Below are 27160 nucleotides of genomic sequence, written 5' to 3'. Positions count from 1 at the left end.
TTGTCCGTTAGGTTGTACTAACTCTCCCCAAACACTTTCCTCACCTTTCTGAATGAAATGCTACTTTACTACATCCATTCAGCCTGCAGTAGAAAAAACAAGACACGCCCACTATTGTGTCATTTAACGTTTCTCTAGGAACAGCATCACAATACGAAAACAATAACGGTCACAGCTTCTGATTCATGGGGACTTTAACAGGCTTGCTACAGAGCATTACAGTAATCTAACCTAGTGGTCACAAAAGCATTAACTATTGTTTTGGTATATAAAGTATAGCGTTGGCTTAATTGAAACTTTTAATCTGATTGTCAAATTTAAACTTTTCGGAGTCAAATTTCACGTCTAATGCTAAGGGGGAGCAAATAAAGAGAGAAAACGAGAGGACCTAAAATGATGCAATGGAGAAAATACTACAGTGAAAATAAATAAGTGCATTTTACATTAAATAATGTAGTACCGGTAAGACACTGTAAATTCTTTATTCGCACTCAGTTAGAACTTCAGAAATTAAAGCTAAAACTTAAATGACTAGTGTATGTTTAATGTTTACAATGACTATTCGAAAAATTATCAAAGAAACAAAATCAAGTAAAATCAACTAAACCTCCCGATATTGGTGTTCCCATCAGGCACTGGGGCATTTAGCAGTTTTTCATGTTTCCCAGTTAGGCGTTATTGTTGCTTTTATCGTGATTATCATTATCACACAGCTCAAGTGATCCTATATCAAAATAACATATCACTTCACCAAATGCCTGTCAATCCATTAATGGATGGATGAACAGGTAATGTTAAAACCAGAGACGATGTTCTATAAATGACCTACAAGGGCACACACACACACACACACACAATCGCATCGTGGCTGCTCTGGCAGATTAACTGAACAAAAACCAAATCCTTCTCTCTGGTTGCATTCATATTTCCCTGTGTACCGGCAGAGGACATCTAATCTCTCCATGTTAATGCAGTCTGTTCACAGAGCACTGCCAACATCAGCCAGCACACCGCACACACACACATGCAGACACACAGGAGACAAGTGGGCCTCGCAACTGCTAAGGTAAATATTATTTTTCAGAGGGATTTAAAGGGATAGTTCACCTAAAAAAGTCTTACATCCTTTGGTTGAACAGATTTTGCATGTGCTGACTTTGCTATTTTTGTTGGCCCATCAGAAATAAACAATCAATCACTTGACCATCACGAAGTGAACATGTGATCATGCAGAATATAAAATGTACTCAAAAATTACATTTGCTGTTTGTTCAACTGTTTGTTCACTACTTATTTAGTTTTTTGGGGGGACAACGTAATCGTTTTAAGTTCAATCCACTTGCATTTGTAATAACTATAAGTTAATTCCTGCATGTTGTATGGATCTATTGTGTGGAACCCAGCATTGTTTACAGTGTGTATACTCTATTGTTGTGATCACCAGCAATCTAGCGGCTGCAAATCGTTGGTAAACACGAAGTTAACTAAAGAACAACAAATCCGCCGGTGTGTGGACTACAAGTTCCGCCATGCACCTTGCACACAGCTGTTCCTGTTTCAGTTTGATTACGTGCACACACACAGCCAAAGGATCGTTACGGACTGATTACACAAGGGATCACAAATTATGTAGCCAGAAATACGTATGGCTGCATTTCGTCTTTAAAACAAACGCTACGGGGCGGTCTGACGCCGTTCCTTTTCGCACTCTCCAACTGACCGCTTACCTCCGTATGGATGGCTTTCCCACTGCAACCAATTTGTCCAGTAGCTTGACATGTATGTCAGCGGACTTGAGACGCAGAGAGGTGTTGACCATGACAACAAGGTTCGAGTCAACGGTTCCAGAAAGCCGGCAAGACAAAAAATAAAATACACAAGTAAATAACAATAAAATCTGAAAACGTGGTAAAAATCAGGCGAGGGCTTTTCTTTTTCTGGACTACTCCTCTAAAACTGTTGCTTGGGTTTGGGGAAGTGAGTGGGAGGGTCAATCAGTGCTTTTTAAGACACTATTGTTTGGGTTTAAGGAAGGAAAAGGGTGAGTCAGTCGATCGGTCAGTCGACAGCGGCCTCTGGTGGATTTACATGAGAACAGCAGGTGCGAATGGCACTTCCGAGAGAAATTTGAGATCTGAAAAAGCGTACACAGCGGCCTCTGGTGGATTTGTGAAAACAAAATCTGAAAAAAAAAACGTACCTCCAGGGACGTATTTGGCACTCTCCAGAAATGTATATAGCTGTACGTTTTCAAAATGAGACTGGGTTGATTGTACGACTTTAGAACGAATAAAGCACATTAATGATAATTATGATTTGTTTGCATCCTACATAAAGCTTTAAACCATCAGTAATTGTACAAAAAGTGACATGCACAGTCTCCTTTTAAGGCAAAGAAAATCATACAGGTTTAAAACAACATGAGGCTGAACAAATCATGGCCAAAAAATAAAAGATAAATAAACATCTGCATGAACTACCCCTTTAAAAGTATGGGTCAATCTAGGACATTAAGCATGTATTTTCGAATATATTTGCCCTCTAAATTTCCATGTGCAAACACTGCTTTAACCGCTCACAGCAGGGGGAAAATACAAGCAAACCTCTTATTGAGTAAATTCACTGTTCCCGTCGTGTCATTCAGCACTGAAAAGCATCCTTGAAATTCAGTACAGTGTTTGAATGAGCCTGAACAAGCTGTGCCCAAAACTCACACTTTCACACACACACACACACACACACACACATTGTGCTTTACCTGCCCTATTTCTGGCCCAGCACTCCCCTAGCGTACCGTCTGTTGACCTGTAGCAAAACTAAAGACGTCCTAAAAATAGACAGCCACGTCACTATCACAATCCACCCTGCAGCTACAAGGGATTGTTGTTGATGGATTCCGTTTTCCCAATTACAGACAGGATTGAACTAAATAACATGATGAAATGTGATGTATTCTGCACTTAAAACCCTGCTGTCCTACACCATATTGTTATTCTTGGGTAAAAAATCGTGGTGGTGTGGGCGGGCATGTGTTTAAAGGTGAATTTATGGGCATATGCAAATCTGCGAAAATGTGAATCAAACTGCTTTAAAGATTGTAAAAACATTTCACAATCCCAAAAATAACTAATAATGTGAAAAAATAAACGTGAGTTTCATAAAATATACGTTTGCATATGAATGAGATGTTACAATTGTCAGTTTATTTATTTTTTGGTATGTAGGTCACAGACGAAAAGGGTTTTCAAGCATCAAAACAATAAAAGTATAAATAAAAGTATTCCCTGTGCATTAAAATTGTCTTTTTTCATGCATTAATAATTATCTCTTGTTTTTATACAGTATTTTTTTTTGTTTTTATACAAAAAAAAAATCATTGCCAGGCATTTTGAGAACAGCAATCATTTAAAAACACAAAACACTAATTCATTAATATTTTCTCTTACACTGATCTTTAATTTTACTCATATCAGCAAGCCATTTTTTACATTGAATATATAATTAAAAAAAAAAATTGGATGATTTTTTATGTAAAAAAGCACAGGTCATATTAAATGTTTTATTTCATAGTCTGTTGTACTGAGTGATAATAATAAATTTAAAATATGTTATAAATGCAATAATAAAAATGTATAAATATAAATGTAAAAAATAAAATAATAATAATATAAATTTAAATTATTGAATAATATAAATTATAAAATAATGTAAATCTAAATAAAAAATATGAATTTTTAAATGTTTTTTGTAATTACAAGGTTATAAGATTAATTAATAAATTTAATATATTCAAATGTTTTATAAATGTAATAATACAAATTTATAAATATAAATGTAAAAAATAAAATACTAAATATAATTTAAATTATAAAATGATGTAAATATAAATGTAAATAATTATAAAAAAATAAAATATAAATTTTAAATATATTTTTTTTAATTATAAGGTTATAAGATTAATTAATAAATTGAATATATTTAAATATAATATAAATGTATTATAAATGTATAAATATAAATATAAATTTAAACAATTAAAAATAATAATAAAATTTTTAATTAATAAAATATAATTAAATTATAAAATAACGTAAATATAAATTTTAAAATAATAAAATATAAATATAAAAATATGAATTAGATTATTATTATATTATTTTTTAATTATAAGGTTATTCTTAAAATTAACATTGACATTCTACATTAATTAGATTTTTTCATATCAATGTAAAATGATTATATTCATCACCATATTCATAATCAAAAGCTTTTAGAAATAATTCATAAAATATATCTGTTGTAGTCATAATAAAAAGGTTTAATAATTGAAGATATAATAAATATTATGTAAGATCATTTATTCTTTTATATATCTTAAGAACTGCATGTCAGAACAAGCATGTTATGTTATGCTGGATGAGAATGGATTATTATTTCACCAAAATCACATTTGCAAATTTAATTTCATGCAGACAATTGGGCATTTTAATGTGACATTTGGGGTAAAACCGACATAAGCCGACATCAAAACAGTAACAAACCAGTCTCGTTTTTCAACTCATTCAGTTGATGCAAAGTGCCAAACAAATCTCTAGAATACTACCAAGAATCTCTGGTGTGATCCATGCAAGCTTTGGCAAATTCAGTGACTAGTTGTTCTCGAACACAAGCCATCTGACACAAGATCTGGGCAAATCCAGCCCGTGTCGCTGAATCACTGAGTCCAGAGATGCCAGAAATGACTGTCACACTTTACATTCACGATCGAGCTAAAACACAAAATAAAAGAGTAACAGAAAAACAGATGGCCGTCAAATATACTATATGTGGACGAATCTTTAATTAGAGAAATACATCTGTCGCTAAGATGCTTTTATAGGAAAAAACAAACATTTTAGATTGAAAAGAATGAGTGGAGGAAAATCCCATTTTGAATCCATGATTCTGCAGTATCCCAATATTCTCAACATACTCAAAATATTTGTATAGGTCAATGTATAACCAATAACTTTACAAAACATCCACAGCTTTTGTATCATCAGTTTTCATGTTATAACATGCTTTCTAGACTTGCAGCTATTTGCCTCATTAAAACAACAGTTTTAGGTCAACAGTTTGTCTAGTTTTTAAATACTTTTGCTTCAGATTACTTTCTGTGATGTTGTGATCATCTAATAAATGTATAAAATATGCTAAAACTAAATCTCTAGGATAAGCTGCTAATGCATTTCTTCTTATTTTCATGACAAAGTTACATTTTACCTTGCATCCTTAACAAATCTACAAAGACTCATTGGAAATATATGCTTTGCCCTACACTGTAAAAAATGGCCATGATTTCAATGGTAAAAAACTGTAAAAATGCTACAGTAAAAATCTGTAATTCCTTAATATATACGGCGAATAACCATAAATTGACTTTCCCAGAATTCCCTGCATGGCACATCACTTTTTATGCTGTTTGTTGACATTACTATGGATCTTTTTAGTTGTTTCCCCATCAGTTATGTACATTAGAGATTTATGTTACATCTAATGTTGATAAACAATGTTTATTTCATGACTTTCATTTTATGCGTGTTACCATACTGGTGTTTAGTAGCTGTGTGAATGATACTGAGCACCCTCTATATTCTGATACACTTTTCTGCTTGTGGGAAAAGTTGTTTGTGATGAGCATTGGTTCATTATGTAACTTACTCATCGCCACCTGCATATGGGTGCGTTAACGTGTCTAACTGTGTAACAAAAGATGTTGGTAATTCAAAATACAGACATATTACCTCTATAAATGAATGAAATACGGTAGGTTACCGTAAAAATTAGAAATTACTTTTATGGTTTGTACCGTATTTTTAAAGGTAAGGTACTGGCAACCACAGCTGCCGTTTTTTTATCGTAAATTTTACAGATTTATTTTTTACAGTGTACATTTTATTGAAATTGCAAAAAACATACTTAAACTGCAGTTTCTAGGTAAAATGAGCACTAGAGGGCAGTATGACACCAACAAAGTTTGTTCTTTTTCACATTAATGATATTTACAGGAATATTTTTTTGTCGAATAAAGGGTGCATAACACAAAATGCACCCTAATGCTGCGTTCACACCAGACGCAGATGACACGATATGTGCGAATGAGGCAGCGCGAAAGACACGAGTTGAGCGTTTTGTGCGATTGACGCTTAAAATGGAAAATCAGAACTTCAGCGGACATTCGCGCCGCGTTAACCAATCATGAGCTTGCGCTTAGGGGCATGATTATGACTCAGCGCCTGTTGTTGGTGTCCTGAGCGGAAATCCTCCTGCCGACACTGAACAACAGTTCATAAAACCGGGCTCGGCTCAGTCTGAAGCACCACTGAAAGCTCCATCATCCAGGTACAGTTTCTGGAGGAGTTGATGAACTCACAGAGCCGGGTGCACCTCTGAAAGGATCTAGTGGACTCAGACACGGCTCCAAACGAATCAACGCTGTTTCTCAGCCTTCATGAAGCACATAAAGCACAGCTGTTCTCTCAATAAAATCCATGTTAGCCATTTAACAACGAAACTAGAATCAAAGCCACGAATCAGATTTTTTTGTCTACACGTGACTCAGATTTGTTTTTGTAATGACAGGATGAACAGCCCAAATCGCATTGAATCTGATCTTTTCAATTCCGATTTGTGCCTTTCATATGTGGTATTAAATCCGGCCGCAGTGTGAACGGTTATGTAGGAATTCATGTGACTTTTACATAATTGTTGTTCGACAGACACCGTTATTCTGCAAAACAACCATTTACAGGTCATAAAAAACACAGCTGTTGTCTGTGAAAATGGCAATAATCATATTAAGCATAATCTGACAATGTGCTCTACACATTGTGTGCATAATTAGACATTTTGTGTTGTACTATTGCTCATGCAGGCAGTTTAGGACCATGATCTGTTCAAACTGGAAATCTGATATTGGCCATATTGATAACAACAGTGTGAACAGCTATGCAAAAAAAATCAGATGTGAGATAAAATCTGATTTCAGCAATAAGCCTTGCAGTGTGAACATAGCCTAAGTAACGCATTTCAGATTCGCAAAAATGTAGACAGTGCCCTCTAGTGGATTTTTCATCTAAAACGTGCAATGAAACATACCCAGAACAACATGTTGTTTGTTTTGGTAGAATGTAGGCTGATATGTAAAACTACATCTATCCAACTTTTCCATATTAATCCACAAATATACCAAAATCCACTGAAAGTATCATCAAAATGTGAGAAACTTATTTACAGTGCATATACAGTTGAGGTCAGAATTATTAGCCCCCTTTGTTTTTTGTTTTTTTATATTTCCCAAATGATGTTTAACAGAGCAAGGAAATTTTCACAGTATGTCTGATAATATTTTTTCTTTTGGAGAAAGTCTTACTTGTTTTATTTTGGCTAGAATAAAAGCAGTTTTACATTTTTTAAAAACCATTTTAAAGACAAAATTATTAGCCCCTTTAAGCTATATTTTTTTCAATAGTCTACAGAACAAACCATCATTATACAATAACTTGCCTAATTACCCTAACCTGCCTAGTTTACCTAATTAACTTAGTTAAGCCTTTAAATGTCACTTTAAGCTGTATAGAAGTGTCTTGAAAAATATCTAGTCAAATATTATTTACTGTCATCATGGCAAAGATAAAATAAATCAATTAGAAATGAGTTATTAAAACTATTATGTTTAGAAATGTGTTGAAAGAAATCTTCTCTCCATTAAACAGAAATTGGGGGAAAAAAATAAACAGGAGGGCTAATAATTCTGACTTCAACTGTATATACAGTTTTTCTCAAATAGCCAAAAACGCATCTAATTGAAGAACCACCCACATATTGTATGGTTTATATGAGGACAAAAACAAAACACATAGATGAAATAGAAAACGTGTTTGAAATTATCTAAAAAGTATCCAGACAGAAAACGAAATGTTAAGAGAACCAAACAATAAAACTGAACTTTAAAACTGACATTATGTCATTCTCTGAGAGCATCTATTTATTTTGCGGCTTCCACAGAAGCACATCCTGCTCAGGCCGATTAAATGTATCATGCTTTTCAGCTCTTAAGAAGCATATTAGGATGACACAAGCTCCTCTCAGCTGTTCCTCTAATGGTTTGGCCATAATTACAGAAGGTATGGCGATCTGCCCGAGAGCCCCACGTGAACACTTCCTGATGGCCGTTTTGGCATACTGACCAGAGTGTTTGACATCAGCCGGTGTTGTCTGATGTCTCACATTCAGATAATGTGCTCTAATGAAGAAACTTCAGCAAATGCAGTGCGAAAATGACCCGCTGTGTCGGATTACTACTGCGTCATCACTAATTTCAATACAGTGACCACATTTCCCTCGCCCACTGTCGTGACTTGGCCTAATGCCTATCTTGAAAGGCTTTCTACAGACCAAAGGAAATGGACATTTATGAATCTCCAAACAACATGGGGGGTTTAATGGCTGAGGTAAAGTGATCTACCAATAATGATGTTTAAAATCAAGCATGTGGAGTACAGTTTAGGGACAGTCCAGCTGAACAATTATTACTTCTGACTAAAACCGTCTTGTATTAATTGTTTTTTTATACCAGCATGTGAAGAGTTTAGAATTAAACTTATAAAAGTAGAATCTGTATACTGGTTTTATGTAAAGGACTATTTGCCCGGAAAATCAAAGGATGTGAGAGCCTGTATTTTGTTTTTTCTCGGATAAATCATGTAAATACATCTTAGTTATACCTTCAAACACCGTTTTTTTTGGACCCAAATATCTTATGCTCTCTTAAAATGCTCAGTCACAGGCCTTAAAAACACATGCTAATGACAAATTTTCACTCTATTAAGGTTAAGCAGTGACTTAACAAGTCAGATGTGTTCTGTAGCTCCTATAATTCCGACTATTGTGAATGTGACTATTGCAGTTGTGCACATTGCAATATCGATGCTGAAACGATAAATTTGTGCATAGGAGTGGGCCGATATAAGATTCTGATGGTATGATAACCTTGGATAAAAATATCACAGTTTCACGGTATTATGATTACTGCTCTAAAATATTTTCTTTTCAAATGTCTGGGTAAAAAACAAGAACTTTTTTCCCTTTTGAACACAATATGTTTTATTTTGAGAAACATTTAAAATATTTTGAAAGAGTAAACATGTCAGGCTAAATGAATTATTGACCTCTGCTGTCTTCATTTGATTCAAAAACTTATTTTTTTACAATTTAAAACGGCATCTTTATGTATATTTTCTGCTGAAGATACTGCTGTCCTAAAAAATAAACAAAATAATGTTAAAATAAACAAAAATAAAAAAAAATAAAAAATTGTACACATACCTTAGGAACGGTATTGCAGAACAATTTGATGGCTTTAAATCCTTGAGTTTTCCAAACCACGCTATACCTTGAAAATGGTTATCATCGCATGCCTAAGCAGCCCTAATCCAAATCGCTATGACTAAAAGCTTTCTTAAGAAGTCACATTTTTTTTTTATTTATAGTTGTTGCTTCAATATAAGTGGTTATAAATGAAACTGGACACAACTTGGCAGTTTAAAGCCTTAGCCAAAAATATCTACCAACATTTATGTTTAATTTGTCAAAAAAATTAATATTCTTGCGGTTTATTCACCCTTGTGTTTTTCCAAAGATACAGAACTCCGAAATAAGACTTTCAATATAAATCACAAGCCAAATATATTATATTTATAATGCTGTTTTGTTATGTAACATTTTATTAAATATGAATGCAATGTAAAAAATAAATCCGTAAAATTTGTGGTAAAAAAAACAGCAGCTGTGGTTGCCAGTATTTCACCGTTTAAAATACGGTACAAACCGTAAATGTAATTTCTAATTTTTACAGTAAACTGCCGTATTTCATTAATTTATGCATAATATGTAATAATGTAATATACATAATATGTCTGTATTTTGAATTACCAACATCTACACATCTTTTGTTACACAGTTAGAAACGTTAACACAGCCATATGGAGGTGGTGATGAGAAAGTTACATAATGAACCAAAGCTCATCACAAACAACTTTTCCCACAAGCAGAAAAGTGTATCAGATTAAGGAAGGTGCTTAATGTCACTCACACAGCTACTAAACACCAGTATGGTAACACGCATAAAATGAAAGTCATGAAATAAACGTTGTTTAACAACATTAGATGTAATATAAATCTCTAATGTACATAATTGATGGGGAAACAACTAAAAAGATTCATGGTAATGTAGGGAATTCTGGGAAAGTCAATTTACAGTTATTTGCTGTATATACGGATGTTTACTGTAGCATTTTTAAAGTTTTTTTACCGTTGAAATCACGGCCATTTTTACAGTGTGTTTTAAAGTGCTTCATTCTTCAAAATGATGTGCTTTTTGGATGAAGAATAAAATCAAAGAGGTCTGGAATCACATGTGGGTGAGCAAATAATGCAAAAAAAAAATGGCATGAAATGTTTACTTTAAGGAACATTTGTGACTTTAATGGCATGATTATTATAAATTTTTGGGTCATTACTGTTTGTGGAAGTAGGAATGGGAGCTTTTTACAGAGTATGCTGTTAAACACTACAACAATCACTGTCTTGCTGTTGAAAATAACATGGATTTAGCCTTTAACATTCCCTTGTTTATATAAAGGACTAAACAAACCTATTTAAATACAAGCAAACGCTGTAGCTGCCCCACCTTTAGCCATTCTTACAATTAAACATTTAAATCACTCCATCACACCACAATTCACATATGAAAATAAGAACTCAACCTACAAATATTACATCTCACGATAGTCCAGTTGAAAACGCACCTCTGATTTTTTTTTACCAAAGAAGCGGTAAACACTGTCATAAACCTCTAAAAATAGATGCAATAAATCATACCGGTCTCTAAATGCATGCATTGCCTCAAACTGGCGTCTGTTGGAGGCAACTGCATTTGTCAGAAGGGGAGCATGATAAGTGCTCAACCAAACGAGTCCATAAAACAGCCTCGTGTACATGCAAACATTATTCAAATCTCTCCCCTCCAGTAGTGCCACGAAATTAAGCCTTTAAAGCCAGAGGCAGGGAATTGCAGTGGAAGAAATAATCAATAAACTGTTAAATAGAGCAAAACCCCTTTCCAGGCGCACAAAGAAGCGTGGAAGGTGATGCTGCTGACAGACTCACAGACAAACCCGTATCAGTTCTTTCCCCAACTTTTCCTTTCAAACCGCTCGAATTGTACATTTTAATACTCACGATTTAGCTGCCTAACAGGTGAGTGTTTCCTTTGGCGTTATTTCCTTGCGAGTTTAAAGAGATCTGCTTTCCCTCGCCGCGTTCCGCCTCTCCGCCCCGCGTTGCAACTGCTGACGACGACGCCGAGTTTCTTCTTTCCAGCACCAGCGCGCTTTGAACAGCTCCACTGACGTCACTGCCCGCGAAGCCCAGCGACGCCACGCCTTTCAAATAACAGCCGGAGACCCCACCCGACACACACACACACACACACACACACGCTAGTCGTTGGCAATTTTGATTCGAGTAAGGGATTCGGATCTTTTGAGTCGACCCATTATAAGATCTGTTTCAGTGTCTGTATCTGGTATAAATCATTTCAATGTGGTCATGTCATTGACCAGTGAATATTTCCTGCTTGTTATCAAACTATTTCATAACTGCAACAAGAGGCGATTCAATCATAACTTCATGTTAAAACAGCTATCATAACATTATTTATCAATATGTGGCTCTTTTTGGATTTTTGGAAGCTATAGGAATTAAAAACGTTAAACAGGACATATGTTTTGGGACCATTGTTTTCGTTTACATCCCTCAAAATGGTCATATGTAGGTCTATTGAAAAACATCCACACTAAAAAAATACATTTTTACTTAAAAGGTAAGTGGATGCAAACAATGTATATAAGCTAAATTTAAACAAACAAACTAAATTTAGTAATGTTTAGCTTCATTTGTTTAAATTCAGCCCATATAATTACACATTACAATTGTCACATTTCTGGGTTTCTCAGAAGCGTAAATTATCATAGTTGGGAAAACTTAGAGCGCAGTGAATGGGAGATTACAACAAATAATTTTTTACAATCTTATTTGCTCAAATAATAAAAGATAAAAACTCCATGATGTTGTTATTAAGACGTTCAGAAAAAAGAAAAAAAAATGTGTGAGACTGATGAAAGCAGTCAGAGGAGAGAAAAACATCAAGTTTATTGTCCTGTCCTATAGACGCTCCATTAAAAAAGTCTTGCACAAGCGGTAATTCGTTTTTTTTTTTTTTGTTGTTGTTGTTGTTGTTGTTGTTTTTGGAAGCAAAGATGATTTACAACATACATAAATACATATAAATGTTCATAAGTTTTTTTTTAAATATAAATATTAAAAACATTCATGGATTTAAAATGCTGATGATCGATAAACGCATCATAACAGGCTTGTGAAAAGGGTCTATTGTTTACAACCACTTAAATTCAATGAAAATAAATCCAATGAATCATTTTGTCAGCACATTGTGCTAGCTACTACTATAACTGTTGTACAAATATAATTTTTTTTTATTACAAGCATGATTTGAATAGTTCTGTGGTAACCTATAAACACTTAAAAAATGATGTTTGCTGTGTTGCTACAAATACTTATTTAAAATGAGCTGAACCAACACATTTCTTGAGTTTTTTGGGGGAAACAAATTAGTTTTTGTGCAATCCACTAAAATTTGTAAAAACTAATGTTAACTTAATTCTGTCATGTTGTTCCAACACAAATTGATTGTGTGGAACTATGCATTTTTTCAGTACAAAAATTTGACATATGGCAATTATGCAAATTACATACAGTTAAAGTCAGAATTATTAGCCCCCTTTTAATTTCATTCTTTTTTAAATATTTCCCAAATGATGTTTAACAGAGCAAGGAAATGTTCACAGTATGCCTGATAATATTTTTTTTCTTCTGGAGAAAATCTTATTTGTTTTATTTTGGCTAGAATAAAAGCAGTTTTAAATTTTTTTTATTAAATTATTCAGACTTCAACTGTCGATAACAGAGATACTAGTTCATATTTGGATTTCACATCACTGATCTATCTAGTAGATAGTGTTTAAGTAGTAACACTTATACTCTAGGGTTTCACAGATAATGTATGTCATATGCAAAACATCCACTCACTTTCCTTTAGTTTATATCCTGCTTTATCATCAGTGGTCGTCACAGCAGAATGAACCACCTTTTACTCTGGCATATGTTTATAATTACAATGGTTTAAATGGTTAAAAACATATAAATATAAATGGCCATTTTTGCAATATTTTGAAATATATGTTGCATCAAAGACTAGACCATTTTGAGAGACGTAAACAATAACACTAATCCTTACGCATTTCCTCTTTTATATTTTTATTTTCCATAGCTTCCAAGAATCCAAGAAGGCCCGCATATTGATGAATAATGTTATGATATCTGTTTTAATGTTAAGTCAGAATTGAATTGCCTCTTGTTATAGATATGAAATAATTTGATAACAACCAGCAAATGTTCATGGGCCAATGACACCGCCACATTGAAATGGTCTATACAATACACCTTAAAGGCACTTTGGTTGTATGACTTATGTAATTTGCATATATTTCCATATATATCAGCTATCTATATGGGAATTAGGGAAATTTATGATTTGTTGTTTTACAAGAAACACATATCAATGTCTGTCAGTTTAATTAAATGATAAATATACAGTACGTTCACACTAAGGGATAATAAAATTTTGTTTATTACAGTATATGTGTGCCACAGCTATGCAATCTACCACTGTATATGTTTGAACTGATTTGTGGCTGTACAAGAAGCTACAATTTGAATGCTTGTAGACAAATATATGCATTCACTCACCATGATGTTTCATTTTCTTTCTTTTTTATTTATTTATTTTTTATAAATGTGAGCTGCAAATATTCCACCTGCTACTGTTTAAGTTTTAAAGTTCTGGGGACTCTGATTGGCCTATCAGGTTTTATTTAATAATTCATCATTTGAAAAATACTGCAGGTCACATGGCAGTGAAAACATGGCTAATGTTCATTTAAGGCGACACGGTAGCTCAGTGGTTAGCAGCACTGTCACCTCACAACAAGAAGGTCACTGGTTCGAGTCCCGGCTGAGTCTGTTGGCATTTCTGTGTGGAGTTTGCATGTTCTACCCGTGTTTACATGGGTTTCCTACAGGTGCTGCGGTTTCCTAAACTTAACCAAATTGGCCATAGTGTATGTGTGCGAATGAATGTGTAAGGATGTTTCCTAGTACTGGGTTGCAGCTGGAAGGGCATCTGCTGTGCAAAACATATGCTGGATAACTTGGTGGTTCATTCCACTGATGAATAATGAGACTAAGCTGAAAGAAAATGAATGAATGAACGTTCATTCAAATGTCATTTGTACTGCACCTTTACACTACAGTTACAGTATTAATGTCATGAAGAAAATGTAGCACTTTCTATACTTTTTTACATGAAGAAAATGTAGTACTTTCTATAGTATGCAAATTAAGACAGTGATTATAATAAGCTGTGGACTGCCAAAGAATTAGAATTACTGATAAAACGGACAAATCCGTATACTATGTGACTGTTAAATGCATGATTCTGACTGGCTGATCTGACCTGATTCTGATCTGCTTTTCAGGGAAATGCACACTACACTGTATCACTAAATCACTATTACATCACTACTATAACACTATATCAAAACACTAAATGATTTTTAGTTTTTACACAGTCTACAAGATAAAATTAATTCAAAATAATTATCAACATAAATGATAAATTATATAAAGAGAACATCCCCTCTCAGATAGGAGAATGACATATTTTCTGTTGTCTTTAAGTTGTTACAAAAAAGAGAGATCTCCCAAAGTTCTGGAAAGGTTTCATTCATTCATTTTCCTTCAGCTTAGCTCCTTTATTCATGAGGGGTCACCACAGTGGAATGAACCGCCAACTTATCCAGCATATGTTTTACACAGCGGATGCTCTTTCAGCTGCAACCCAGTACTGGGAAACATCCATACACCCTCATTCGCACACATACACTACGGACAATTTAGTTTATTCAATTCACTTATAGCACATGTCTTTGGACTGTTGGGGAAACCCACTCGAACACGTGGAGAACATGCAAACTCCACACAAAAAATGCCAGCTGACCTAGCCGGGACATGAACTAGCACCTTCTTGCTGTTATTTTAAATTATTTTAAAGTTAACTACTAATTTATACCAATTTATAATCCTTTTCAGCAATATTGTAATTTATTTAACTATGCTATTACAGGCAGCAAAAAAGAGAACACTCTACTGAAGTCCCCATCTTGCTACTGGGGTTTGAGTTGATTCCCCTATTTACGTTACATGTTTTATTCATTATTGCTCACAAACATGCTCCCAAACTTACTGTATAATACATTTGCTAATTCCATTCGGAAGTAGGCTTGATGTTTGCATGTGGCCTAGCTAGTACTACTTAATGCTTTTACGCTTCACCAGATTGCACTCATGACTTTCAAACCACTTCTTTACTGTGAACTGCAACATATAGGCATACTTTATTAATATTTAATTTCAGATTCTTTTCTCACTTATTTAGTCAAGAACAATGTTCTTTTATCATTACTCAAACCAAATTCAATAATTAATTGCAACTATTATAATTAATAATATAATTAATTGCAACTATATAAAACTATATAAACTACTATATAACAACTATATAAAATTAATTTTATTAAATCTATTAATTTTAGTTTTTCACACATAAAATAGCAACTATTTCAGGGTTTAAAAACAACATCTGCGAGTTACCATCAGGCGTGGGCCGGTTTCAGTTTCACAGTATTGTGATTGCTGCTCTAAAATAAGTTCTTTTTAAATGTCTGGGTAAAAAACAAAAACTTTTTCCCCTTTGAACACATTACATTTTATTTTGAGAAACATTTAAAATATTTTGTAACAGTAAACATGTCAGGCTAAATTATTAACATGAATCTTTGACTTCTGCTATCTTCATTAGTTTCAAAAACACACATATAAATAAATTAATTTAAAACAACATCTTTGGTGATCTTTTCTGCTGGAGATACTGTTGTCCTAAAAAACGTAAATAAAAAATCATACTCATACCTTAGGAACGGTATAGCAGAAAATATTGGCGGTTTTAAAACCTTGACTCTTCAAAATCGCGGTATACCCTGAAAACGGTTATCGTCTCATGTCTACGTCAGAAGGCATCTTCTGCCATTTAAATGGAGCATCGTCATCACAAAAGTGATAATTTTCTCTTTTAAAAAAATATATAACTAGGGCAGGGGCGATGCAGTGGCGCAGTAGGTAGTGCTGTCACCTCACACCAAGAAGGTCGCTGGTTCGAGCCTCGGCTGGGTCAGTTGGCGTTTCTGTGTGGACTTTGCATTCGCGTGGGTTTCCTCCAGGTGCTTCGGTTTCCCCCACAGTCCAAAGACATGTGGTAAAGGTGAATTGGGTAGGCTAAATTGTCCGTAGTGAATGAGTATGTATGAATGTTTCCCAGGGATGGGTAGCACCTGGAAGGGCATCCGCTGCGTAAAACATGTGCTGGATAAGTTGGTGGTTCATTCTGCTGTGGCAACCCCAGATTAATAAAGGGACTAAGCTGAAAAGAAAATGAATGAATGAATGAATGAATGAATGAATGAATAACTAGGCCAAAACAAATGTAATTTACCAAAATGTTTGACACCCACACATACTGTCCCACTGACACATTGATTGAAAGAGTGGCATTTTGAAATGACAGAAAAACACATAGGCCTACAGTAGTACATTCTACACAAAACTAACTCAATTAGTTAGTAAACGGCTCCTGACAGAAGTAACAATAGGCTATAAGGGCGATAACACACGCAAAATCAAAGTTTTTGGCGCACATAAACACTACGCAAGCCACTCAAAACGATATTGACAACCATTTCCTGATCAAGATTTACCAGTTGTAAACGCTACAAACGGAAGTTCTAAGCATCCTACCGGAGGCGCTGGTCGCTATGGCGCCCTCTATGCAGCAACGAAGAAAAAGGTCTATGTGAGCATTTTCACACTTTCTTTTTTAAACTACTGAATGGTAACAGAGACTCATTATGCCCACCAACACACTAGGATTTATGGCATGTGCATTAAGATATTTTTCATAGTGGATGAAGTTTAGTTTAGCACCACGAGGGAAAGAAACCGCCGCGCTCTAACGTCATCCGTGATCATCGCTTGTTCATTATCGGGGACTCCAAATCCCAGGAGACACTGCGATTGATTTCCAGCTCCGCCGTTACCATAGTTACACTCGCTGTCCAACAGCACAGTGCACTGAGCGCAGCCAAGTTTGCGAAGGAAGGTGCGAAACTGACAACGTTTCTGAAGCAAGAATAAGAGGTATTTAGCTTATTAATAAATTTACAGAATCACATTAGCATATTTGTTACAGATAGTTTGTGTTTAACACAAACAAACGGGGTTAGTTGTCACATTCAGTAATTATGAAAACAGGTTGTTTTGTTTTTGAACGTCAACATAGCCTATGTGCGTTACACGACATCTGAATTTTTTAGGGAAGGGAAAAATATGTTCCCCCCCCCACACATTACTGACTACATGGTGCTACAGTATATGGCAGTGAGTTGTCACAATGGTACCATAATATCATTTTAATCTTTCATTTGAAAAAGAAAACTGCAATATAAAACTGCATTTATGAAAAAGACTTTCATGAGAGGGTAACTTTATTCAACTTTGGTGTTACTTACGTAACTATAATAGCTTATTTTCATCAAAAGTATAACGGTATATTTATTTTAGTGTTATTACCATGATTAGTATTTTGGTTATATTATTTCAACTTTGTATTAGTTTATCTGGCTGCTTTTATATCGTGTAGGATAAGATAGGGTTTAAAGCTAAATAAATAAATAAAATGACCTAACTGCCAAGTCCTGTAAGGTATTTTTTATGTTTTTCTTTATTATCACGTGCAAAACTGAATAACAATAGTTAGTAGCTGAATACATTAATAAATGATAATGGACAATGAAGATGAATAAATAAAGAGGTAAACCACAAAACATGTTGTAATGAATACCAAAGTTCCAGTGAAATATCTTCATACATGAATCATCTATGATGTCTTTTAAAGCCATAATTATGTTTGTATTTTGGTATACATAAGCGGCAGTTTCTCAGTTCAGATGATAAGCATAGCCTATATGACAGTGTCTAAAATAGATAGTTGAGCTTAAGTGTCTCTTCCAAAATTTTGTGTAAAAACAAGCAAGATTATGAAACCCAAGCATTGCAAAAATAGACAGTATTGGCACCTTTCCACTGCATAATATAAAATTGTTCTTCATGATGACAAAGTTCTAAATAGAACTGTTATTTAACCTCTAAATAAGTATGTTTTTTGAAGAGTTTTTTGTTTAAGCTCTAGAAAATCAGTGCTGTGACAGTTTGAAAAACTAAAATAAAGAGTTCTTTTGGACAATAGGATTTTAAATAGAATTATTGCTGTTTTTAAAGAACCATTTTATTATAGAATGTACAAAACTTCAGCAGTGTCATAATAATTCATTTAAATTATGTTTTATAACACTGCCCTTTTCTTAGTTGGTTTAAATTGAGCGATGGAGGGATGTGTGGTCCGTCTGCATGGAGTTGTGTTCAATGGTTTAAACGCTCAACCCATCATAATCAACTTCAACCAACTCTTCCAAACTAGAGATGCTCCTGCAATTCTGCCTACGGTAAACACACACTTTTCTTATTTTATGTTCAACAAACGGAATCAGTTGACACACTTCTGTAAATAATTTCTACAGATTGTTTTGTTTTTGAACGTCAACGTACAGTTCGTGTACGCCCTCCTGTGAGCAAGAATATGTCATGTCAGCAAGAATAAAAGCAGTTTTTTAATTTTTTTAAAAACATTTTAAGGTCAATATTATTAGTCTGCTTATGCAATATTTATTTTTGATTGTCTTCAGAAAAAAAAAACATTGTTATACAATGAAAAAAATGTATACTGTACAGGAAGGCTAATAATTCAGCAGAGCTAATAATTCTGACTTCAACTGTATGTGCGTTGCACAAGTCGGAGAAAGAAAAAAATACAGTATTTTTATTTTCCTCACACATTTGTGACATACCTGTCAACCCTCTCATTTTTTGACGAGATTCTTCCGTATTTTACCATTTCATCCTACTATCATTTCAGTATTTTCCCGTATTTCTCCTTTATTTTTGATCTTTCTATGAAAAGTAAAAGTAGCATCAAAGAGCCGATTTCAGTATAATGTTAGGAGCTCTTTAAGAGAATTCTGCTTTCGCTTTATATTGGCTTGAAAGCACGTTGAAATTAATATTAAAACAGCAGCATTTACTTCATTTCCATTAAATCTATGTGTCGACCGTCACCCTTCCTATATGCAACCACTGAATCAGTCAATTCATGTTATGGTGCTGACTGACGGACTTGCACCGTTGTGATAAACCAAAGCTGTTCCCAAATCAGCTTGTACACACTATTTGAAGAGGAGCGAAAGTGGACACTTTAGGATTTGGGTGTGTTTTTAAACAGACAAATACACTTAATAATATGCAAACATGTCTTTTAAACACAAATAATTTTGTCATAAACGAGCGTAAACTGTTATGAAAGTAATCGAATGCATTCATAATAGATCTTTGGATTCTTAAAGCAACATCTCTTATATCAAACAAAACAGTGGATCAAAAGCTTTAGCTTCACTAAATAACTATAGTAGCCTAACTTTAATCGATATTTAAATACAGTGAATAAAAAGTGAACTTTTAATAGGCTAAACCTTTTATTCTATTTTCAATATTCTCTAATGTTTGTTACATATTCTATCATTTGAAGCTAATTTAGGGTTATTTAACTGCTTTTACAATTTTAACTGGGTTACAATTTAACCTCTCTAAATGAACAGATTAAGGAGTTTGGTTTCGATTATCCCTTATTTTTACATCCCAATGTTGGTAGGTGATTTGTGACAAAAATATGGTAGTAAGTTATCACAATGGTAATTTAAGGATATTTTAAACCATTATTTTTGGCAAAAGTAATTCTATTTTTAAAAACTGCAATATAAAACGGCATTTATCTTAATGGCGTTACAAACGTAATAATAGTAGCTTATTTTCTTTAACTGTATAATAGAATGAAATACCATAAACGGTATACAAACTCTTTTTTATTTTATGTTAAATTTCTTACCAAATAACTAAATTAACAGCATTTATATGTAAATCCAGCATAATCTTTGTTTTCCACATGGCTTGTCATTTATAATTAAGTGGGATAATTATACTGTATACTGTAATTATAGGTACAAATTATAATTATAACTGGGTGGGATACCCAACTGTAGGGGGTCTGTAAACACTGAGATGCACTGAGATGGAAAACACTGCTGTACAGGTCACAAGCATCTCTCCACAACACAAATATCAAAAGGCATTTGCTGTGTTTTCTTTTGCTTTATATCTTTACGTTGGTGCTGTTATAACAGGTAGTCCACAGGGTCTTAGAAAGTATTAAAAGTTGATAAATCAATGTAGAGGAATTTAAGGCCCTTAAAAGTATTAAAAAGTCTTGAATGCTATTTTGTAAGGTATTAAATTTGATATAATTTCATATTTTGCAATGTATGGTTGTATGCTAAAGTTGGCCTGTATAAAATCTGTGTATATCAGGATGCTGTGTATTTTAGGAAATCAATGAATTCCTATTAGATTTGACATCATGCTGCTTTGTTTATTGCAGTAACCAAGGATACACCATTATTTCTGCAGTTCTATATGAGCTAGCCTGCTGAATTAGCTAGATTTCATAGATTTTTTTTTTCAGTATATGAATAATGTTTTAGTTTTGGATTAGGTTTCACCTTTGGTTCATCTCCAAAAAATATTAAAAGATAACACATATGAAAGATTAAACTGTTCAGTTTAATCACAAAACATGTATAAAACACCAGCAGAGCTGGGTAGTAACAGATTATACAGTTGAAATCCGAATTATTAGCCCCCCTTTGAATTTTTTTTTCTTTTTAAAATTTTTCTCAAATGGTGTTTAACAGAGCAAGGACATTTTCACAGTATGTTTGATAATGTTTTTCTTCTGGAGAAAGTCTTATTTGTTTTATTTCGGCTAGAATAAAAGCAGTTTAAAATTTTTTTTAATCCATTTTAAGGTCAAAATTATTAGCCCCTTAAAGCTGTATTTGTTTTCGATAGTCTACAGAACAAACCATCATTATACAATAACTTGACTAATTACCCTAACCTGCCTAGTTAACTTAATTAATCTAGTTAAGCCTTTAAAAATCACTTTAAGCTGTAAAGAAGTGTCTTGACAAATATCTAGTCGAATATTATTTACTGTCATCATGGCAAAGATAAATGAAATCAGATTTTAGAAATGAGTTACTAAAACGATTGGGGGGGGGCAGGGGCTAATAATTCAGAGGGTTTAATAATTCTGACTTCAACTATGTAATCTGGATTATGTAATCAGATTCCAAACATCAAGTTCTTGTAGTTAGAGTACTTCTAACATATTATTTACACAAAGACAGTATGTTTTTCACAATTAATTCTCTCTTATCCCCCTTCTTATAATTAACCTGTTACGATATGTTTGTAATTATTTTTGATTCTTCATGTTTTTTTTTTTGGCAGAAAGAGGTTATATGACTTTGATACTGCCATATGCACTTAGCGTTTTTTAATTGAATATTGGATGTACTGCACAGTAGCGCAGTGATATTGTGAATTTCATGTTTTTTAATATTTGATTTATTATTATATTTGTTTGTATCGTTTTTCCAAATTGACTTAATTTTAAGCAAATGTTTAAAATAATATGATGTAATTTTGCTTTTTTCAGTGACACTATCAGCAAACACAAACAGCTAGATTTATTAGTGTTAGTTTTCTGGCTGTACGGCTTATACATTGCAATTTAAATGGAGTATTTTCTTCTTTGTATCTGTCAAAATAGTACAAGATAATCTCTGAAAACATTTCAAAAACAGAGTTAACACAAAAGTAATTTAAATGTAATCCAAAAGTAGTCTGATTACATAACCATAAATGTGTAGGAGATTATATATATATATATTTATAATCAGTAATTTATTACAATTCTAGGTCTCTTCACCATCATATCACCATAGTTATTTATACAGATATATTTTAGTGTACATTGAATACTTACTCTCACCTCTTTTTCCATTGGATTCTTTTTTTTCCACTGAGATTGTTGCAATACATCTATGGATTACAATTTTTAAATTTAGAATTGGCCAAAAAAGACATCTTAGTAGGCCTCGTAATCAAGTCATGTATTTTGCAAGAGTCTTTGCATCAGGATTGCCTTAAAATGCCTCCTCCATAGGAAGCTTGTTTGGTTTTGGAATGGCATGAATGTGCAAAATTGCCTCATACACGCCCATACACTTACTCGCACCCACACGCTAATTCATTTCAATCCCACTTAGCCTCTCTTATTGTCTTGCTTGCCCTCCCCTCATTGATGTTTATTGATTATTGAGCTCTGCATTCCACTTCCTTTCCGCATATTAACTCCATTCTTGTTTTTGAAATATTATCCGGGCTTTTATCGCTCTTACTCCACAAAATATGAAATTATTGAGCCAGCGCGATCAGGAATATAGGTCACATTTCAGCCTCCACTAGTGTTGTCCAGGAACTCCCAGTCTTAATTGAATGGATTTTTTTTTCCAGCCAGAGCTTTGCAAACACTGGTGTGGGGGGTTGGCGTCATGCTGCAGACAAAAATCCTCCTGCTGCTCTTTTCTATATAACCTAACGCAGATGTTCTGACTTTATGTGTGTGTGCTGCAACACACACATGCATACAATCAAAATTAGAGAATAATTTGTAAGCACTTGATTTTTTTAGAACTAATGTAATCTTCAGCATTTAAAATCTAAAGGAATTTTGGTTTTGACTTTACATAGCTACAAGAACAGTGTTTTATAAAATATCCAGTTTTGTGGAAAACAGTGATCAAAACTAAAACGTTTTATTACTCCTGGGCCAAATGGTTCTACAGTGAGAACAGTAAGATGTGGTTCCTGTTGTACAGAGCATCTGGAAAGTATTCATAGTGCTTCACTTTTCCACATTTTTTTATGTTACAGCCTTATTTCAAAATGTATTAAATTCATTTATTTCCTCAAAATTCTACACACAATACCCCATAATGACAATTTGAAAAAAGATTTTTTGAAATTGTTGCAAATTTATTAAAAATAAAAAACCTGAAAAATCATATATACATAAGTATTCACAGCCTTTGCTCAATACTTTGTTGATGCACATTTGGCAGCAATTACAGTCTCAAGTCTTTGTGAATATGATGCCACATGCTTGGCACACCTGTCTGTGGGAGTTTTTGCCTATTCCTCTTTGCAATACCTCTCAAGCTCTATCAGCGTGGATGGGATGCGACGGTGTACAGCCATTTTCAGATCTCTCCAGAGATGTTCAATAGTATTTAGGTTTGGGCTCTGGCTGGGCCACTAAAGGACATCCACCGAGTTGTTGTGAAGCCACTCCATTGATATTTTGGTGGTGTGCTTTGGGTCATTGTCCTCCTGGAAGATGAACCGTCGCCGCAGTTGGAGGTCAAGAGCATTCTGAAGCAGGTTTTCATTCAGGATGTCTCTGTACATTGCTGCATTCATCTGCCCCTCTATCCTGACTAGTCTTTCAGTTCCTGCTGCTGAAAAACATCCACCACCATGCTTCTCTGTAGGGATGGTATTAGCCCGGTGATGAGCGGTGCCTGGTTTTCTCCAAAGTAACGCCTGGCATTCAATCCAAAGAGTTCAATTTTAGTCCTTCAGATACCTTTTGGCAAATTCCAGGTGGGGAGTGACTTCCGTATGGCCACTCTACCATACCGGCCTGATTGGTGGATTGCTGCACAGATGGTTGTCCTTCTGTAAGGTTCTTATTTCTTCACAGAAGAACGCTTGAGCTCAGACAGAGTGAACATTGGGTTATTGATCCCCTGACCAGTCCTGGTGGTTCCAAACATCTTCCACTTACGGATGATGGAGGCCACTGTGCTCATTGGAACTTTCAGAGCAGCAGAAATTTTTCTGTAACTTTCCCCAGCTTTGTGTTTCGAGACAATCCTGTCTCGGAGGTCTACAGAGAATTCCTTCGTCTTCCTGCTTGGTTTGTTCTTTGACATGCACTGTTAACCCTGGGACCTTATATAGACAGGTGTATGCCTTTTCAAATCATGTCCAATCAACTGAATTGACCACAGGTGAACTCCAATTAAGCTGCTGAAACATCTCAAGATTGATCAGTGGAAACAGAATGTACCTGAGCTCAATTTAGAGCTTCACAGCAAAGGCTGTGAATACTTATGTATATATAATTTTTCAGGTTTTATATTTTTAATAAATTTGCAACAATTTCAAAAACTCTTTTTCACATTGTCATTATGCGGTATTGTGTGTAGAATTTTAAGGAAATAAATTAATTTAATTCATTTTGGAATAAGGCTGAAACATAAAAAAAAATGTGGAAAAGTTGAAGCGATATGAATACTTTCCGGATGCACTGTATTTCCATGTAAGCCTGGTACAGCATGGCATAATTACAAACTATTTTCTGCCCAGAATTCTAATCACAGAATACCAACTGTGCTGAGTCGTGCTGGTAGAGTGTGTGTTGGTGATATTCTCCACTTTGTTGTATGGCTACCAGGGGCCAGTTTTACCAGCAGTGCATAAGTTAAAACGTTGCCTAGTAGTGACTTAAAGGCACACTAAGTTACAACTTACACACTACAAAATAATTTTTGTATTGCACCACTGAACTTAGTTTAAATGTAACGCTATGTTCCAATATTTACAGCAGCCTCCCCGAATAATGGTGGAAAAGAGATGACAGCGAGATTAGTTTACATTGAGGAGCTCCAGATCATAATGAAGGACGGTCTACCTCTAATCACAGCCTTGATTTCCTTTCAAATCTCGCATTTTTTTCGGTTTATGAAAGTTCAATTTTCTTTCAAGGAGTGTTTTGGGTTTATTGTATCCATTTCTCCATTTCTATGGGTTTATTGTATCCATTTCTATTGTATGCTCTTTTCTCTTTCATGAGTAGGATTTAAAAAAATTCAAGTTTAATGGTTTGATAACTTTGTGTGCATTCAATTTCACGTCTCATGATGCAGGTGTGTCCGTCGTCTGTTATTAGTGACTGTAATTTAATGTGCTATAAAAATGTAATTTAGAATTTCAATTTCATAGGACAGTTACATATAGATGCATTAGTTGCAGAACTTTAAAGCAGTTTAATGACTTAAATGCTTTTTATTGGATATTACGTCATTCAATGCGCATGTGCAACCCTACATGTACCTAGTTCTCCACAAGTGGAAGTGCACTGACTGTTCCAGAATGGTATGGAATATAGTGGTTAAATAAAGAGGATGGCCCGTTTGACCCGATAGTGAAAAAGCACTTTTTAGAGAACATCAATTAATGTAACATGATTTAATGCATGATTTAAATGCTTCTGGTCATCTGGAAAATACAAATACAGCACTATATATTGACCATAATTCATGCTGCATGTATGTTGTTTAAACTCAGCTTTACATTTACTATGAGATGAGATGCATTTACAAAGTATTATACTAAATGAGTCAAGATCAGGGGCAGCGTGGTGGCGCAGTTGGTAAGGCTGTCGCCTCACAGCAAGAAGGTCACTGGTTCAAGCCCCAGCGGGGTCAGTTGGCATTTCTGTGTGGGGTTTGCAAGTTGTCTGCGTGGGTTTCCTCTGGGGGCTCTGGTTTCCCCCACAGTGCAAAGACATGCGCTGTAGGTGAATTGGGTAAGCTAAATTGTACATAGTGCATGTGTGCATGTCCTGGTCCATCAGATTGGGGGTTTGAGCATTGGACCAACAACTCATCCAATAAAAACTTCGACATAAATGGCTCTGGGAATAATTAAGTATTGTACATTGCTAAGAATTTGTACAATTTTCTTAGTATTTACATTTTTTTAACCCTCAGATTACAGGTTTTGAAATAGTTGTCTTAGCCAAATATTGACCTATCCTCTGTAACAAGCCATACCTCAATTAAGAGAAAATTACACTTAACTGGTTTTGTGGTTCAGGGTTTCTGTTTACAATCGTGCTGTATTTTATTATAAAGTGATTTTGAACTGAACTGAATATCAGATGAATTAATTATTCATTTTAATTAATTTCAGAAATGTTACTTATTTTCCTAATTGAATTCAATATATATTTGAATTCATATCATTTCATCATATATTTTATAACCAGTACATTTTAAACATAATTGAGTATAAAAGACAGCTAAATATATGAATAATTAAATTATTAATAGTATACCTTAAAAGATGACTTATTCTATAATGAACAAGATGTCATTTTTTGATGAATTTAAGAATACATATAATTATCTCCAAATATTATAATCATAGAAGTATTATTATATGCCAGTACAACCATATCAGGGTCAAATGTGTCTTATTATGGGTAATTAGTGTGACAATGTTGGTGCATGGTTTGCCAGAACATTCTTTAATATCTTTTAAAAAATTGCAGCACTGATTCAGTCGTCATCTAAAAAGTCATCAGTCAAGTATTTCATGAAAACATTTAGTAAATTTCCGACTGTAAATGTCAAAACTCAATTTTTGATTAGTAATGTACATCACTAAGAGCTTAATTTGTACAACTTTAAAGGCAATTTTCTTCAGAAATAGCTGTGTCTCAAACAAATATTGTCCTATCTTCCATAGCAAAACATACCTCATCTAAGAGAACATGACACTTAAGATTGGTTTTGTGGTCCAGGGTCACATGTATAATTTAGCTCATGTAATATAGTGCTTCAGAACATATTAAAATCATAAAACATGCTTAGAAACTGCTCTTTTACTCACTTTAGCTTATCTTCAAATAGCTGTGATCTAGAAATTTAGGAAATTGTAGATTCTT

The 27160-nt window shown here is 34.1% G+C and overlaps 2 protein-coding genes across 2 annotated transcripts in view; one reads left to right on the top strand and one right to left on the bottom strand.

The window, feature by feature from the left end:
- smpd3 (sphingomyelin phosphodiesterase 3) overlaps positions 1-11395 on the bottom strand; it is a 94493-nt gene extending 83098 nt beyond the window's left edge. Inside the window, exon 1 of the mRNA XM_056451856.1 lies at positions 11281-11395. The gene's annotated coding sequence lies outside the window, so the exon portion shown is untranslated. The remainder of the gene's footprint in view (positions 1-11280) is intronic.
- Positions 11396-17410: 6015 nt separating this feature from the next.
- Positions 17411-27160, top strand: part of si:dkeyp-50b9.1 (uncharacterized) — a 25608-nt gene continuing 15858 nt past the window's right edge. Inside the window, exons 1-2 of the mRNA XM_056451395.1 lie at positions 17411-17490; positions 18718-18854. Coding sequence (XP_056307370.1) covers positions 18735-18854 — 120 coding nt within the window. The 5' untranslated portion in view covers positions 17411-17490; positions 18718-18734. The remainder of the gene's footprint in view (positions 17491-18717; positions 18855-27160) is intronic.

This window comes from Danio aesculapii, chromosome 25, assembly GCF_903798145.1.
Source record: "Danio aesculapii chromosome 25, fDanAes4.1, whole genome shotgun sequence".
Classification (NCBI taxonomy): Eukaryota; Metazoa; Chordata; class Actinopteri; order Cypriniformes; family Danionidae; genus Danio; species Danio aesculapii.
The sequence above is the reverse complement of the archived record's forward strand: the minus strand, read 5'-3'. Positions and strand labels throughout refer to the sequence as shown.